Source organism: Stegostoma tigrinum, chromosome 3 (assembly GCF_030684315.1).
Source record: "Stegostoma tigrinum isolate sSteTig4 chromosome 3, sSteTig4.hap1, whole genome shotgun sequence".
Classification (NCBI taxonomy): Eukaryota; Metazoa; Chordata; class Chondrichthyes; order Orectolobiformes; family Stegostomatidae; genus Stegostoma; species Stegostoma tigrinum.
Window position 1 is genome coordinate 138443771 of NC_081356.1, and position 17976 is coordinate 138461746.

General features: G+C 47.2%; 1 protein-coding gene across 3 annotated transcripts in view; it reads left to right on the forward strand.

The window, feature by feature from the left end:
* Positions 1-62: 62 nt before the first annotated feature.
* Positions 63-17976, forward strand: part of lmbrd2b (LMBR1 domain containing 2b) — a 45942-nt gene continuing 28028 nt past the window's right edge. Inside the window, exons 1-12 of one of the 3 annotated variants that reach the window (XM_048526938.2) lie at positions 63-149; positions 774-1015; positions 2484-2684; positions 2817-2920; positions 3173-3286; positions 4243-4410; positions 7314-7524; positions 7948-8022; positions 10088-10201; positions 10620-10803; positions 10902-11083; positions 14754-14887. In XM_048526938.2, coding sequence (XP_048382895.1) covers positions 842-1015; positions 2484-2684; positions 2817-2920; positions 3173-3286; positions 4243-4410; positions 7314-7524; positions 7948-8022; positions 10088-10201; positions 10620-10803; positions 10902-11083; positions 14754-14887 — 1661 coding nt within the window. In that variant the 5' untranslated portion in view covers positions 63-149; positions 774-841. Of the gene's footprint in view, positions 150-598; positions 1016-2483; positions 2685-2816; positions 2921-3172; positions 3287-4242; positions 4411-7313; positions 7525-7947; positions 8023-10087; positions 10202-10619; positions 10804-10901; positions 11084-14753; positions 14888-17976 lie in introns of those variants that run through there. The other 2 variants (XM_048526939.2, XM_059644999.1) reach the window with 2 other exon arrangements.

Genomic DNA, 17976 nt, shown 5'->3' on the forward strand with positions numbered 1-17976 from the left:
GTCGTTGGCCGCCACCGGCGGGCGTTCTGGGGCTTGTAGGAGGTTCCAGCTTGCGGGACACTACATTACCCAAGAGGCGCCGCGTCGGAAATGACGCGAACGACGTGTCAGAGGTCATCTTCAACCGGAAACAACCGAAGAGAGAAACAGTGAGAGATTGGTTGGGGGGGGCGGTAGTGAGGGAGGAGGGGAGTGAGGAGGGGAAGGGGGGGGGAGAGAGAGGGTTGGAGGGATAGGAAGAGGCAATAACAATGGAGACGGAGACGGAGAGGGAGGGCGGTCGAGGAAAACAACAACATCTCCCTCCCCCTTTCACCTCACCCTCTGGCCCGTCCCCTGCTCTCCCCCCACTACTCCCACACCCCTCCCCCACCTCCCCCACCTCCCCTTCCCCCCACTTTCCCTGGCCCCTCCTTCCGCTCACCCCGTCTCCCCCTCCCCTGCTCTCTCCCCCCCCACTCCCCCTGCACCCCATTTTCCCTCTGTCCTTCCCTCCCCTTTCCACCTCCCCCTTTCCCTCTCTCCATACCACCTTCTTTGACAATCCAAGATAATAAAGTGTGGAGCTGGATGAACACAGCAGGCCCAGCAGCATCTCAGGAGCACAAAAGCTGACGTTTCGGGCCTGGACGCTTTGTGCTCCTGAGATGCTGCTTGGCCTGCTGTGTTCATCCAGCCTCACACTTTATTATCTCTGATTCTCCAGCATCTGCAGTTCCCATTATCTCTGATACTTTCTTTGACATTCAGTTCTTTTTCTTCTCCCCATACAGGGTTATTCAGTGCCTTCTTGGGCAGCGGTGCCTCCCAAAGCCCCCATTCTCTTATTCTCCAACTGACCATGAGTGGGGCAGCATTGGGAATCGATATTGTGGTGGTGTTCTTCCTGGCTCTGCTGGTTCTCTATCGATATGCCGACTTCAGGAAGCAGCACAAGCTGGTGATTGTAGCCACACTGTTAGCCTGGTATCTCTGCTTCCTCATTGTCATCATCCTGCCTCTGGATGTCACCACGGTAACAACACACTAATCTTTTTACCCCACAGTGCCTCTTGTATGTTCTGTTTATCTTTCGTTGCACCATGTCCAAAACACCTGGCAACTACAGTTAGACTAGCCACATGTGAATGATTTGCTGAGGTGCCCAGTCTGCACAAATCAATTGCATAGGCAGTCAGTGCCTGAAGATGTTAAGTTGCCAAGATAAGATCAGATCAGATGCATCAAAGGACGCTGGTAGAAGGTGAGAGTGGAAATTGCAAAGATACGGGGCTGATGTCAGTGAGCTGGTGGGCTGCAAATTTTTGCTCAAAATAAAAACGCAAGTACAGACCAGTTAGTTCAGCCTTGATCCTTATTTAGGATAAAATTAGCAGTCATGACTGATCATCCCTCTCAGTACCCCATTCCCTCTGCCCCTGTATCCTTGAAAAGTATCAACCACTTTCTGTGGCAGAGAATTCTACTGGCTCCCCACTGTCTCGGTAAAGATGTTGCTCCTCATCTAAGTCCTAAACGGTCAGCTTTGTATTATTCGACTTATCCTGTTTTTGGACTCTGCTGTCAACAAGAAAATCCTTCCAGTGTTTACTGGAATCCACATTATAGGCGGGATGTGATAGCAGCAGAGAGGATCCAGAGGAAATTGATCAGGATGCTTGCCCCGACTGGAAAGTTTCAGAGATGAAGAGACATTGGACCAACTGGAGACAGTAAGAACTGCTGATGCTGGCGTCAGAGATACAGTGTGGAGCTGGAGGAACACAGCAGGCCAGGCAGCATCTTTCTGAAAGAAGGGTCCTGAACTGAAATATCATCTCTTAACTCCTCTGATCTGCCTGGTCTGTTGTGTTCCTCCAGCTCCACACTGTGTCATCTTGGACAGACTGGAGTTGTTTTCCTCGGAGCAGAGGAGACTGGCGAGTTCAGATTGAGATGTATATGATCTTGAGGGACGTAAGATACGGTAGAAAGGAAGAAACCTTCCCTCTGGTTGATATGATTGACTGGGGGCATTGATTTATGGAGTCATACATAAACAGACTCTTTGGTCCAGTTCATCTGTGCCGACCAGACATCCCATTCTGACGTAGTCCCATTTGTCAGCATTTGGCCCATGTCCCTCTAATGCCTTTTAAATATTGTAATTGTACCAGCCTCGTCCACTTCCTCTGGCAGCTCTTTCCATACACACACCACCCTCTGCATGAAAAAGCTATCCCTCAGGCCCTTTTTAAATCTTTCTCCTCTCACCTTAAACCTATGTCTTCTAGTTTGAACCACCCACTTCCCTGGGGGTAAAAACCTTGGCTATTCACTCTGTTCATGCCCCTCATGATTTACAAACCTCTATCATGTCATCCCTCAGCCCCCGATGCTGCGGAGAAAAAAGCCCCAGCCTATTCAGCCTCTCCCTATAACTTGAACCCTCCAGTCCCAGCAACAGACGTGTAAATCTTCTGTACTCAACACCCTTCCTTTAGAAGGACAACCAGAATTGTATGCAGTGTTCTGAACGTGGCCTCACTAATGCCCTACATCGTGCAACATTGACATCCCAACTCCAATACTCAAATGGTGTGACCAATGAACGCAAGTGTGTCAGATGTCTCCTTCACCAACAACAACACCATCAGAAGTTGCTGGAAAAGTTCAGCAGGTCTGGGAGCATCTGTGAAGAAAAAGTTAGTGTTAACGTTTCTGGTCCAGTGACCTTTCCTCAGTCTCCTTCACTGTTTATTTGGCCTATTTTTCTTTACTGCCTGTTTTGGGAGTATTTTGATTGAGTGGAGTTTAACTGATGCTTTCTGTTTCAGACCATTTACAGACAGTGTGAAGTTGATAGCTCCAAGATATCACCCAGCAGCGCCCCAAACTCCAGTAAGGTGTTCACAGCCAACAGGACTAACTCCTCCCACGGGTAAGACACCCATAGCCAGTCCATTCAAAACTAATTCACCCTCCCCCATTTCTGACTCCTCCCCTCCTCCACCACCGACCTGCCCCCTCCCTTCCCAGCCACAGATGCCCCCTCATTACTCCTCTCGGCCCCCAACATGGACACCTCTCCGAGGTGCCGACAACTCTTCTTTCCTGTGCACTGCCTGCCTCTCCAGCTTGTGCTGTCATTACTGACCTTCACACTCTGAGGTTCTCATTCTCTTCTCCCTAGTGTGCCGGATATCCCAGTGCTGCAACAATGTTTCAAGCCTTGGAGTTACATCCCGGATGGAATTCTGCCTGTATTCTGGAGAGTTGTCTACTGGACATCACAGTTTTTGACCTGGTAAATGACACAGGAAGCCTGTGTTGGATTCAGCATTTATTTCCCGTCCTTAGTTGCTCTGGAGAAGATGGTGTGGTCTGTTCTTGAACCCCTGTGGTCACCTGTTGGTGAATTAGAGCTCCTCGTGATAGTTTATCGACTGAACTGTCACAAAACTCTCATCATTCCCAGCACTGCGTTTGGCCTGTTATTGTTTACACAGTTATTTAATCAATTTACCTCAGTCAGTGCTCTAACCTCTTGATGTACTGACGCTGCCTCTGGACAAAGTGCCCCAGTTTACATCCTGAATGCCTGATCCAAGCGGATGAGTAATTGTAAGAAATATCCACACTGACAGGTGCACTAGGTTGACCCAAAATGCTGTTAGGGAGGGAATTCCAGAATTTTGACCCATTAACAGTGATGATATATTTCCAAGATAGAATAGTGAGGGGCTCGGTGGGGAACTTGGAGGGGATGGTGTTCCCATGTATCTGCTGCCCTTGCCCTTCCAGATGGAAGTGGTCGTGGGTTTGGAAGGTGCTGCCTGAGGATCTTCGGTGAATTTCTGCAGTGCATCCTGTATATAGTACACTCTACTGCTACTGAGCATCGGTGGTGTTGGATGCTTGTGGATGTGCTGCTTTGTCCTGGAAGAGCTTAGCTAGGAGAACAGCAAGTTCTGGAGCAGAGGTTTAAATGTAAAGTCACTGTTTATTGCTGGCATCAGTCATTTAATGAACTGGGACACACACCATTCACTAGCTCGTATCCTTTGATGCACCCTCGTCTGCACCCTGTGTGCTGTTACAGGTGAAATTGGCAGCTCGCCACAACCCCCTCCAGACCAGTTAGGTATAGGAAGCAGATGTTGGCCTAGCCAGAGACATCCACATGCTCTGAAGCATCCATCAAGCTAGCATTCTCCTGCGTAGTATTTTCATTAGTTGTTTGACCATGCGGTTCTATTACAGGATCTTGCTGCCTTTTATGCAGTCCTATGCTCGTTCAGGTGATTTCTCCATTACGGGAAAGATTAAGACTGCACTGTTTGAAAATGCCATCTACTACGGCACTTACCTGCTGATTTTTGGAGCTCTCCTCATCTATGTGGCTGTCCATCCTGGGCTGAGGCTTGACTGGTGAGCTACCCTTCACTTCGGGGTAGGGATGCAGGGGTGGAACTTGGGTTTATGCATATGGTGGGGAGGGAGTGCCTCAGAGGGGTGAGAAGGAGGGGAGGGAGTGTTAAGTTGGCAGGGGAGCAGTGTTAAATTCTTGGCCTGACCAGATGTTACAGGTTGGGTAAATAGAGGATGGAGAGGGATTTCTTAAATTTATTTATGAAAATGGCTGTCACTGGCTGGGCTAGCATTTATTGCCCATCCCCAGTTGCCCCTCGAGAAGGTGGGGGTGAGCTGCCTTCTTGACAGCTGCAGTCCACATGCTGCAGGTTGACCCACAATGCCTTTAGAGACAGAATTCCAAAGTTCTGACCCAGTGACAGTGAAGGAATGGAGATATATTTTCAGGAGTCAAGGATGTTGAAAATGCATTCGGTGAAAGGCTTCAGTGGGTTTTAGATACCATAGTGTGGTGGAGTTTGAAACTAGTGTGGCTGCGGGGGCCAAGTTCGAAACTGGAACGTGGCTGGTTGGGATGGGTTTGGGGCGAAAGTTTTAAACTGTAATGCTGGAGCAGGGTTATGAAACTAATGTGGCTGGGTGGAGGGGAGGTTTGAAACTGTAATGTGGCTGGTATAGGAGTTGAGAAGCAATAGCAGGCATCAATGCTGATGGGGCAATAAGTGTTCCACAAAGCAGTCCAGCCTGAGTTTAAGCTCCCCGATGTAGAGGAGACCACATTGTGAGCAGTAAATGCTGTCGACTGGATTGAGTGGAGTGCAGGTAAAGTGCTCCTTCACTTGGAAGGTGTGTTTGGGCCCTTAGTGAGGATGGAGGAAGTAAACAGACTGGTGTCACACCTTCTGCAGTTGCAGGGGACGGTGCGTGGGGAGCTGTTGAGTGGAGGAGAAGTGGACCAGATGCCCAAGAGAGAACAGTCCCGACTGAAGGCTGACAAGGGAAAGGAGGGGAATATATCCCTTGAAAGTGGAGTTGTGTTGTGGATGTACAGGATATTGGTGAGGCCACTTTTAGAATACTGTTCAGTTCTGGCCTCCCTGCTATGGAAAAGATGTTGTGAAACTTGAGAGAGTGCAGAAAAGATTTAAGGATGTTGCTGGAACTGGAGGGTTTGAGTAATAGAGAGAAGCTGAATAGGCTGGGGCTATTTTCCCTGCAGCATCAGAGACTGAAGGGTGACCTTCTGGAGGTTAATAAAGTCATGAGGGGCATGGATAGAGTGAATAGCCAAGGTCTTTTCCCAGTATACGAGGGCTCAAAACCAGGGGGCATAGTTTTAAGGTGAGAGAGGGAAGGTTCTGAAAAGTATGGGGGACAACTTTTGCAGGCAGATGTTCGTGTGTGTATGGAATGAGCTGCCAGAGAAAGTGTTGGGGTCTGGTACAATTACAACATTTAAAAGGCATCTGGATGGGTACATAGAACATAGAACAATACAGCACAGAACAGGCCCTTCAACCCACGATGTTGTGCCGACCATTGATCCTCGTGTATGCACCCTCAAATTTCTGTGACCATATGCATGTCCAGCAGTCTCTTAAATGTCCCCAATGACCTTGCTTCCACAACTGCTGCTGGCAACGCATTCCATGCTCTCACAACTCTCTGTGTAAAGAACCCGCCTCTGACATCCCCTCTATACTTTCCTCCAACCAGCTTAAAACTATGACCCCTCATGTTAGCCGTTTCTGCCCTGGGAAATAGTCTCTGGCTATCAACTCTATCTATGCCTCTCATTATCTTGTATACCTCAATTAGGTCCCCTGTCCTCTTCCTTTTCTCCAATGAAAAAGGTCCGAGCTCAGTCAACCTCTCTTCGTAAGATAAGCCCTCCAGTCCAGGCAGCATCCTGGTAAACCTCCTCTGAGCCCTCTCCAAAGCATCCACATCTTTGCTATAATAGGGCGACCAGAACTGGACACAGTGTTCCAAGTGCGTTTTAACCAAAGTTTTATAGAGCTGCAACAAGATCTCACGACTCTTAAACTCAATCCCCCTGCTAATGAAAGCCAAAACACCATATGCTTTCTTAACAACCCTGTCCATTTGGGTGGCCATTTTAAGGGATCTATGTATCTGCACACTAAGATCCCTCTGTTCCTCCACACTGCCAAGAATCCTATCCTTAATCCTGTACTCAGCTTTCAAATTCGACCTTCCAAAATGCATCACCTCGCATTTATCCAGGTTGAACTCCATCTGCCACCTCTCAGCCCATCTCTGCATCCTGTCAATGTCCCGCTGCAGCCTACAACAGCCCTCTATGCTGTCAACGACACCTCCAACCTTCGTGTCGTCTGCAAACTTGCTGACCCATCCTTCAATCCCCTCATCCAAGTCATTAATAAAAATTACAAACAGTAGAGGCCCAAGGACAGAGCCCTGTGGAATACCACTCACCACTGACTTCCAGGCAGAATATTTTCCTTCTACTACCACTTGCTGCCTTCTGTTGGCCAGCCAATTCTGTATCCAAGCAGCTAAGTTCCCCTGTATCCCATTCCTCCTGACCTTCTGAATGAGCCTACCATGGGGAACCTGATCAAATGCCTTACTGAAGTCCACATACACCACATCCACAACTCCAACCTTATCAACTTTTCTAGTCACATGCTCAAAGAACTTGATAAGGTTTGTGAGGCATGACCTGCCCCTCACAAAGCCGTGTTGACTGCATTTAATCAAGCCATGCTCTTCCAGATGGTCATCCCTCAGAATCCTTTCTAACACCTTGCAGACTACAGACGTGAGACTTACATGAATAGGAAGAGTTTAGGGGGATATAGACCAAAGGGACTAGATCAGAGCAGATGAGTTCACTTTGATTCTCTGTCTGTTATTTGTGGAATTCTCGCTTGAATCGCCTGATGTTCCCACCCTCGCCCATCCCACCCTTGCAGGTATAAGCTACAAACTATTGGCATCACTGCTGCCAACACATGGGGGCTGTTCCTGCTTGTACTGTTGCTGGGATATGGCCTGGTAGAGATCCCACGCTCCTATTGGAATGCTGCCCGACGAGGTCATCTCCTCACCAAAACCCAGTTCAAAGTGGCGAAGCTGATGACAGAGAAAGCAGATGCTGAGGAGACGCTCGAGGATGTGATGGAGGTTAGTAAGGGGGAGGGGAAAAGGGATGGGACATGAAGATGGCAGGGTGGATGGAGGGGAGTGTGGTGGGACAGGTATTCAGGAGGAGGGGGAATCGGGCTGGGGTTTGTGGGGAGGGGTGGGATGTGTGGGAAGGGCAGTGTGATCATCATCCTAGATATTTACAGCACTGAAAGAGGCTGTTGGGTCTATCGGTCTGTGCTGTCTCGTCCCTCTTTCCAATAGCCCAGCTATTTCTAACCACGTCCAATCACTGAGCCTGACTGCTCAATGTTTGCTAAGTGAAATGGAGGAGGATGGGGAGGGGTATGTGAAGAAATAAATGTTGAACTGACTTGATTCATTCCTCTGACTAGATGCTATAGCATTTCGCTACTTATTAACAAAATCTTTTGTTCCTTTCTGATGTGAATGTCTTTCCAGGAGGTCAGGAAGCTGAATGAGACAGTGAAATATAACCATCCCTTCAGAAAGTACATTGACACCATCCTCCGAAAGGTAAGGAAAGTGTTGGGGTGACGGGAGAGGTGGTGAGTCTGCTCAGTAGCTGGGCATAAATCAGAATAAATGGAGGCTAGGAGTTGGTGAAGGAGGCTTGGGTAAGGGGAGGGGGGAAGGAAGGGAGACACTTGGGGAGATGGTGAGGTAGAGGTGAGTGGTTAGAGAAAGCAGAGGCCATGACAATGGGAGTGTGAGAACAAGGCTGGAGGTACTGTGAAGGTAGGAGGAGATCATTTATTCTGGTAGACTTGCACCATTCAATATTCCCCTGGGTCTCATGCCCACTACTTACGTCCCTAAATTTGCTGGGACCAAAACCGGTCTTTTACGTTCGATATGTTTAACAGTGGACACTCTTCCAACCTCTTGGGCAGAAAATCCTGGGGAATCACAGCCCTCTGAGTGAAGACATTTCTTCACATCTCAGCCCTAAATGATTGGCCTATCCTGAGACTATGGCCCTGCATTCTAGATTCCCTAGCATGATGAAGGGAGGGAATCAGTCTCCGTATTGACGGTTAGGATCCTTCCGAATCTCGTATCACTCAAAGTTGATCCCCTCTTGTTCTTCTAAACTCCAGAGAATATCAATGCAGTTTACCCGGCCCCTCATCGTAGGACAACCCTGGGAATCTTTGGCTTAACTACTGAACTGTCACCGTACTGCCTGCAGTGCACATGTCTCTCCTTCCCTTAAAGCAAGAGACCAGAACAGCATGCAATATTCCAGGATGGGCAACTCAATCATATACCATTGTGACGAGACTCCCTTATTCCTGTTCATCAGTCATCCTGTGATAATGACCAATATGATGTTTGGTTCAGTCATTTCCTGCTCTTTCTGCATGCTGCCTTCCTCTGCAGGTGTACCAGAGTCTGTCTGGATATCAGCATTTGCAAATTTCACACCTCTTCAGAAAAAGAATTCTGATATTCTGCTACATCAGCAAGAGTGAATAATGCCACAATTCCTTGCAGAATGCCCCATTTGCCGTCTCATTACTCTCTCTCATGTCTATATTCCTCTGTAGCCTCTTCCTCTTCCCCACAACTTGCTGTTCCACCTAGCTTTCTATCATCGTACTGAGATGAAGAGGAAGGGAGTGTATATCCAAGTTGTTAAGTTGTAAATCAGTAAAGCACCAGCACCGATACTCATGTCACTCCACAAGTCTCAGCCTGCCAACATGGAAATATCCTGTTTTGCCTATTCCCTGCATCAATTTACTAAACTTCTGCCTACGCCAATATATCAACCTTGATTTTGAAAACCTTAACGTTTTTTACTAACCTTTTCTGTGGATATGTCTAGTGTACATCTTCCCATTTGGGGCACTAATACTTGATCCTCACTACTCCCAGTGTCGTCACAAAGATTAATGGTTTAATCAAATTGCTCAATCCCAATTTTCCTGAATAATGGACACAGGTTAACAGAAAAGACACATTTCTGTACTTGTAAAGAGACTACTGTTTGTTATAACTAAGTCAGTTGTGAACACAGAGAAAAACATTAAACTCTAATAATTGAAACTCAAGCCCCCTTATTAAATCCTTACATTTTCAAATGAGCATAGGTGTTGTGATTGGTGAGAAAAGAAAGTGCTGGGCAAAGACAGTTCAATGGCACCAGAGCTGAGAATTCAGAGTAACAAGATGGCACATGGAGCATTCTGCCAGGAACTGCAACATTATTCACTCTTGTTGATGTAGCAGAAAATCAGAATTTCTAAGGTTGTGTCTTTGCTGTCCTTCTGTCATAAAAACATTGTTCACTTGCCTGGGGGTTAATCGAAGAACTGTCATCAAGCTGATGAATCCTGGTATTGACAATAACCCTGATGGCTCCAACAATCAGCGATCTGTTGCTGAGTGACCTGGTGCTGTGGTACTGAGATCCACTTCCCACCTTGACCAAAGCCATAGAGCTGCTTTCCAGGGTGGTGGAGGGGGCTGTGCTCAGGATTATTTGGAGAGGTGCCAAGAAGGGTCTGTAGAGTTTGTGGGGGGAGGTTAGGGGAGTGTTGGTACAGTGCTGCTGACTTTTTTTCTTGTGTTTCAGTGTCCCACTGAGTACCAGGAGAGAATGGGCAGGAACATGGATGACTATGAAGACTTTGATGAGAATAGCAACAGCATCCCAAGTGAGAAGAGCCTGGTTAGGCTCCATAAACAAGTGAGTCTCAGCCAGGGCCAGTGAGGTGGTATCAGGGCATTAGGGCAATTGGACAAGGCTTGGGACAGGATTGAATCAGGTTGTGCTTGCAGCATTGTTGCTGAGAGTTCCTAACACCATCCATCTGATAAAAACTGAACAAACTACCGATGCTGTAAATCAGGAACAAAAATAGAAGTTGCTGGAAAAGCTCAGCAAGTCTGGCAGCAGCTCTGAAGAAAAAATCAGAGTTAATGTTTCAGGTCTGGTGACTCTCCCTCAGAACTATTTGCTGCTCACTGTGCAGTTCTTAGGTTTAATTGAGAGTTTGCTGGGGTAGAGTGGGATTCTCAGGCTCTTGTATCCAATTTGATCTCTATGATCGAGGGGATGAGCTACGGTGCCTTGTTTGATCCTGGCATGTTTTGTTTTTGTCCAGGTGATCTACGTGGTTCAGAGGCAGCAGCGAACACAGGTCCAGTGGAAGATGCTGCTGGAGGAGGCATTTCATCTGGAGGATGTGGCCAAGAATGAAGCCAGCAGCAGTCACCAGTTTATTCGTGGGTTCCAGAGCCAGGAGCCCAGGAACTGGATCAGCCGCTATCTGTATACCCCCGCTGTAGGTGAGTAAGCTGTCAGGGGCTCTCTCCCCATCCCCCTGGACTCACTACCACCACCTCCAGCCCAGAATCACTTGCTGTGCCATGTGTTTCTCCTGCAGAGTGGTACTGGGAGTGTTTGTTACGGAGTTGGTGTTATCGGATTCTGGCTGTGGTTCTCTCGCTCTTCTCGATAATTGTCGTCTGGTCTGAATGCACTTTCTTTAGCACCAAACCCGTCCTCTCGCTGTTTGCTATCTTCATCCAGGTGGCTGAGAAAACCTACAATTATCTCTACATTGAGGTGGGTACCAGCAGGTGAGGCTATCAATAAGTGCCAGGTGTGGGGAGGGACTGGTGTAATCGATGACTATTGTCACTGATTTAGTATTTCATACCAAGTCTAATGTTCCTTGGACCCAGGATCAAATTCCACTACAGCAGACAGTGAAATATGAATTCAGTAAAAACCTAGATATAAAATCCCAGCCCCAACTCCTTTAGGGACGGAAACCTGCCATCCGCAGCTGTTCTGGCCCACACGTTACTCCAGACCCACAGCAAAATCGGTGACACTCAACTGCCCTCTGAAAGAGCCTAGCAAGGCACTCAGTTGTGTCAATTGCTACAAAGTCTCTACAAAGAAATGAAATTAGTCAGATCACCTGGCATCGACCTACGCACTGCGAAAGACAATGGCAGAAACAGCCCTGTCAACCCTGCAAAGTCCTCCTTGCTAACATCTGGAGATTAGTGCCGAAATTGGATAGTTGCCTCACAGACTAGTCAAGCAATAGCCTGACATTGTCTCCAAGGTATGATTTTTTGAGTATGACACCATCCCAGACACCACCACCCACTACCCTGGATATGTCCTGTCTCCTCCTCATGACACACCCAGCAGAGGTGGTGGCACAGTGGGATACAGTCTGGAGGGAGTTATCCTGGAAGTCCTCAAAATTAACACCAGACCTCACGAAAACTCGTGACTTCACTTTAAACATGGGGCGCAGGTTCAAGGTGAGAGGGCAAAAGTTTAAGGGAGATGTGTGAAGAAAATTTTTCATGCAGAGTGTGGTAGGAGCCTGGAATGCACTGTCAGAGGAGGTGGTGGAAGCAGGCACATTGACGACATTTAAGATGCGTCTAGATGGTTACATGAATTGGGAGGGAATAGAGGGATACAGACCGAATAACGGCAGAGGGTTTGTTTTTTAGTTTAGTTTAGTTTCGACATAATGATTGATACAGGCTTGGAGGGCTGAAGGTCCTGTTCCTTTGATTTACTTCTCTCTGGTTTTTTTGTTCTTCTGAAACTTCCTGCTAATTGCCATGTACCATCAACCCTCGACTGATGAATCAGTACACCTCTATTGTTGAACAACACTGGGTCAGGGATTTAATGTCCACCACCAAGAGTGGCTCGGGAGCAGTACTACTGGTTGAGCTGGTTAAGTCCTAAAGGACGTAGCTGCTAGTCTGGGTCTGCGGCAGATGGTGAGGGCTGCAGGTGCATCTGTCCATGACAAGTGACCACCACACAGGCCTTGTGTGTTGTCACACAATCACTGTTCTAAGTGGGACAGATTTCAAAAAGATCTAGCAACTCAACACTGGGCATGAGGTGCTCAGCTGCAAAATAGAATAACTTGTGGCAAACAGCTTAAACAGTAAGTGATGGAGCTATGCCATTCCACAACCAACAGATCAGATCTACGCACTGCTGTCCTGTTGTGAAGTGTGACACACAATTAAACAACTCACAGGAGGAGGAGGCTCCACAAATATCCCCATCCTCAATGATGGAAAGGCCCAGCACATCAGTGCAAAAGATAAGGCTGAAGTTTTCACAGCAATCTTCAGCCAGAAGTGCTGAGTGGATGATCCATCTTGGCCTCCTCCAATGATCCCTAGCTTTAAAGATACCAGTCTTCAGCCAATCCCATTCACTCCATGTCATATCAAGAAATGTTTGGAGCCACTGGATGCTGCAAAGGCAATGGGCCCGACAACATTCCAGCAATAGTACTGAAGACTTGTGCTGCAGACCTTGCTGCTTCCCTAGCCCAGCTGTTCCAGTACATCACTGGCATCTAGCTGACAATGTGGAAAATTGCCCTGATAGTTCCTGTACACTCAAATCAGGACAAATCCAATCTGACCAACACATTACCACTCCATCAATCTACTCTTGATGATCAGAAGATGTCATCAACAGTGCTATCAAGCAGCGCCTGCTCAGTGACACCCAGTTTGGGTTCTGTCATGCCCAATTCTATCTAGAAGGGCAAGGGCAACTGATACATGGGATTACCACCCTCTGCAAATTTTCCTCCAAGCCACTAACATTCTGACTTAGAAACATATCATCGTTCCTTCAGTGTCACTGGGTCAAAATCCTGGCCTCTTTCCAGCCTTGGTTCAAACATGGAGAAAAAAGCTGAATTCCTGAGGTGACGTGAGAGTGACAGCCCTTGACATCAAGGCCATGTTTGACTGAGAGTGGCATCAAGGAGCCTGAGCAAAACTGGAATCAATGGGCATTTGGGGCAAAGACTGTGTTCTTTAGAGTCATACCTGGCACATGGGAACAAGGACACAATGCTGAAGAAACTCTGCAGATCATAGTACAGAATGCTTTGGCTGACTGAAAAACTACCCAAATCTACACTCTTCCTATATTCCAACAGTGGGCCCATAGCCTTGAATATTATGACATTTCAAGTGCTCATCCAAGAGTTTAAAGGTACTGAGGTTTCCTGCCTCAACTACCCTCTCAGGCGGTGCATTCCAGATTCCCACCACCCTCTGGAGGGGAAAAAAAGCTTCCTCAAATCCCATCTGAGCTTCCTGCCTTTCACTTTCACGTTCAAATTATACCCTGTTGTTATTTGACCCTGTGACTAAAGGGAACAGCTGATTTCTGTGCACCCTGTCCACGGTCCTCATATAGCCTTATACACTTCTATCAGGTCTGCCCTCGACCTTCTCTGCTTCAAAGAAAGTAACCTGAGCTTATCCAGCCTCTCTCCGTAGCTAGGCTGCTCCATCCCAGACAACATGCTGGTGAATCTCTTCTGCACCCCCTCCAGTGTATTCACATCCATCCTATAGTGCGGGGACTAGAATTGTACACAGTACTCCAGCTATGCCCTAACCAAAGTTCTTTATAGATCTAACATAACCTCCTTGCTCTTATCTGTGCCTTAACTATTAAAGGTAAGTATCCTGAATGCCTTTATAATCACTTTATTAACGCACCTCCTGACTCTTTAGAGCCTGCCCACAAGTCAGGAGTATGATGGAGTACTCCCCACTTTCCTGGATGGGTGCAGTCCCAACAACACTCAGGAAGCTTGACACCATCCAGAACAAAGCAGCACTACATCCACAAGCATCCACGTCCTCCACCAGTGCTCAGTCACAGCACTGTGTACTATCTATAAGATTCACTGCAGAAATTCACCAAAGATCCTTGGACGGCACCTTCCAAACCCACAACCACTTCCATCTAGAAGGACAAGGGCAGCAGATACATGGGAACACCATCCCCTGCAAGTTCCCTTCCAAGCCACTCACTAACCTGTCTTGGAAATATATTGCCATTACTTCGCTGTCACTGAGTCAGAATCCTGGAATTCCCTCCCTAAGGACATTTTGGGTCTACCCAAGGCAAGTGGACCGCAGTTGGTCGAGACATCAGCTTACTACCACCTTCTCAAGGGCAACTAGGGATGGGCAATAAATGTTAGCGCAGACTTGACACCCAAATCTCGTGAATGATTCTTAAGAAAACGGTACTAGGATGTAGAAGTTGTTGATGACTGCATATGTAAGTGTGTATGGTTGTTTGTTTTTGGGAGGTGGGTTGGGTTGGGGGAGCAGTGTGACGCATCAGCTGCTGGGCTAAGTGGGGTTTGGATGTTCAGTCATATTCCCCCAGATACTAACACTCCTCTTCTTACTCCCTGTAGCTCGCCTGTTTCATTAGTATCTTCTTCCTGAGTAACTGCGTCTACTCCACTGTCTTCAGGATTCGTATTTTTAATTACTACTACCTGGCTCCACATCAGCAGACTGATGCCTATAGTCTACTCTTCAGTGGAATGTGAGTCTCTTGAGAGCCTCTAAAACCATCATCATGCATGTCAGCCGGATAGCATCTGAAAATTCATCAGGTTTCAGGGGAATGTGGCCAAGACAGCTGAGCAACAGGAAACCCCTTTCAGTCTGTTGCACTGTTCTCTGAGATCATTGCTGATTTGAATGTCATTTTAATTTGTCAAATTTGGTCAATATCCTTTAATCCACTGATTTCAGCAGCTGTCAGTTGTTGCTTTGAAATTGCTGGTTTTCTCACTACAGCAGCTTTCCGGTAAACAAAGTCTCACTTTACCAGCCTTCCTTTAGTTTTGCACACGCGTTTTTGTTACAGTTTTGTGTGTGACCCCACGTATGTATTGTGCGTCCAGGAGTTGAGATCATTTGGAGGGCTCCAAACAAACTGAATCTACTCTGGAACCTTTTGATACCTCGTAGTCAACCTCGTAGATCACCCAATCATCTTCCAGCTAATATTGGCCTATAAATCCAGACAAGGCATCTTAGAGTCACAGAGCTATACAGCATGGAAAAAACCCTTTAGTCCAACCCGTCCATGCTGACCAGAAATCCTAAACTAATCCATTTGCTAGCATTTGGCCCATATCGTCTATGCCCTTCCTATTCATGTACCCATCCAGATACCTTTTAAATGTTGTAATTGTACCAGCTTCCGCCACTTGCTGTGGCAGCTCATTCCATACACACCACCCTCTGTGTGAAAAGTTGCCCCCTAGGTCCCCTGGGGAAAGACCTGGGTATCTACCCTATCCATGCCCCTCATGATATTAGAAACTTCTATAAGGCCACCTCTCAGCCTTCGACGTTCCAGAGATAATAGACCCAGCCTGTTCAGCCTCTCACTAAAACTCAAACCCTCCAACACTGGCAACATCCCTATAAATCTTTTCCGAACCCTTTCAAGTTTCACAACATCCTTCCAAAGGAGACCAGAATTGAACACAGTATTCCAAGGGTGGCCTAACCAATGCCCTGTACAGCTGCAACATGATCTCCCAAATCCAATACTCAGTGGACTGACCAATAAAGACAAGCATATCAAACACCACCTTCACTATCCTGCAAATCCACTTTCAAGCAACTATTAATTTGCACCCCAAGGTCTCTTCGTTCAACAGCACTCCCCAGGACATAGAACATAGAACATTACAGCACAGTACAGGCCCTTCAGCCCTCGATGTTGTGCCAACCTGTCATACCGATCTGAAGCCCATCTAACCTACCATTAAGTCTATAAGTCCTGCCCTGATTTGCCTTTCCAAAATGCAGCACCTCATGTTTATCTACATTAAACTCCAATTGCCGTTTCTCAGTCCATCAGCCTGTCTGATCAAGATCTGATCTGATTGTCATTTATAATTTAAACATACCCAGGTATCACTGTATGGGCAGTATCCACAACTCAACTCAGTAACACTCTGAGAGAGAAGGTTAATCAGAGCTGTCTGCAGCTGGGCTGTTATTTCCAGTATTACCTCAACTGGGCAAACATGCCAGTCACCTTTTCACCATTTAGAATCATTGTCCAATTAGCCTTTAAGAGATTTCAGTACTTGTGGCCCTGAATCTCTTAGCTCTCTTATAGCTCCCCTCTCCTTCTCATTTAGATATGATACTACTTTCTAATGACTACTTGAGGAGCTCACTGCGCCCCCACATTGACCTCCATCAATGGGGTGGCACAGTGGCTCAGTGGTTGGCACTGCAGGGACCCGGGTTCGATTCCGGCCTCGGGTAACTATCTGTGTGGAGTTTGCACATTCTCCCCATGTCTGCGTGGGTTTCCTCCAGGTGCTGTGGTTTCCTCCCACAGTCCAAAGATGTGCAGGCTAAGTGGATTGGCCATGCTAAATTGCCTGTAGCATTCAGGGGTGTGTGGGTGGGATGCTTCAAGGGGTGGTGTGGACTTGTTGGGCTGAAGGGCCTGTTTTCACACCATAGAGAATCTAATCTAATCTGCTACAGTTCTACTAAACACTCAATCTTTCAATGTGTTTCTGGACCGTTCCGCTCCCACTGGACACTCTGGACCGTTGCCCATTTCCATTTTTTATTTCACTTGATGATGGGATGTGGGTTTCACTGTCTGGGCCAATATCAGTTGCATTTCACTGGTTGCCCTTGAGAGGATGGTGATGAGCTGCCTTCTTAAACCATGCAGTCATAGTATTGGGTTGATCCAAAATGCTGTTAGGGAGAATTCCTGGATTTTGACCCAGTGACAAAGAAGGAATGGCGATATATTTCCAGGTTAGGATGATGAGTGGCTTGGAGAGCAACTTGTAGACGGTGGGGTTCCCATGTATCTGCCACGCTTGTCCTTCTATTTGGAAGTGGTTGGGGGTTTGGAAGGTGCTGTCTAAGGAGCTTTAGTGAATTCCTGCAGTGTATCTTGTATATAGTACACACTGCTGCTACTGAGTGTCGGTGGTGGGGGGAGGGGATCCTTGTGGATGTGGTGCCAATCAAGTGGCTGCTTTGTTCTGGATGGTGTCGAGCTTCTTGAGTGTTGTTGGGGCTGCCCCCATCCAGGCAAGTGGGGAGTATCCCACCACACTCCTGACTTGTGCCTTGTAGATGGTGGGACAGGCTTTGGGGTGTCAGTTGGTGATTTGATCACAGGATTCCAAACTTCTGACCTGCTCTTGCAGCTGTGTGACAAATCCAGTTTTGAGTTTCTGGTCAATGACCATCCTCAGGATGTCAACAATGGATGATTCAGTGATGGTAACACCATTGAATGTCAAGGGGCCGGTGGTTAAATTGCCCCTTAAAGGGAATGGTCATTGTCTGGCATTTGTGTGGTGCAAATGTTACTTGCTAGTTATCAGTCAAAGCCTAGATATTGTACAGCTCTTGTTGCATTTGAATATTGACTATTTCAGTATCTGAAGAGTTGTGAATGTTGCTGAACATTGTGCATTCATTGCCGATTATCCTCACTTCTGACTTTATGATAGTGGGAAGGTCATAAATGAAGCAGCTGAATAGATGGTTAAGCCTAGGGTACTACCTGGAGGAACTCCTGGAGTTGAGATGACTGACCTCTTACAAAAACAACTATCTTCCTATGCG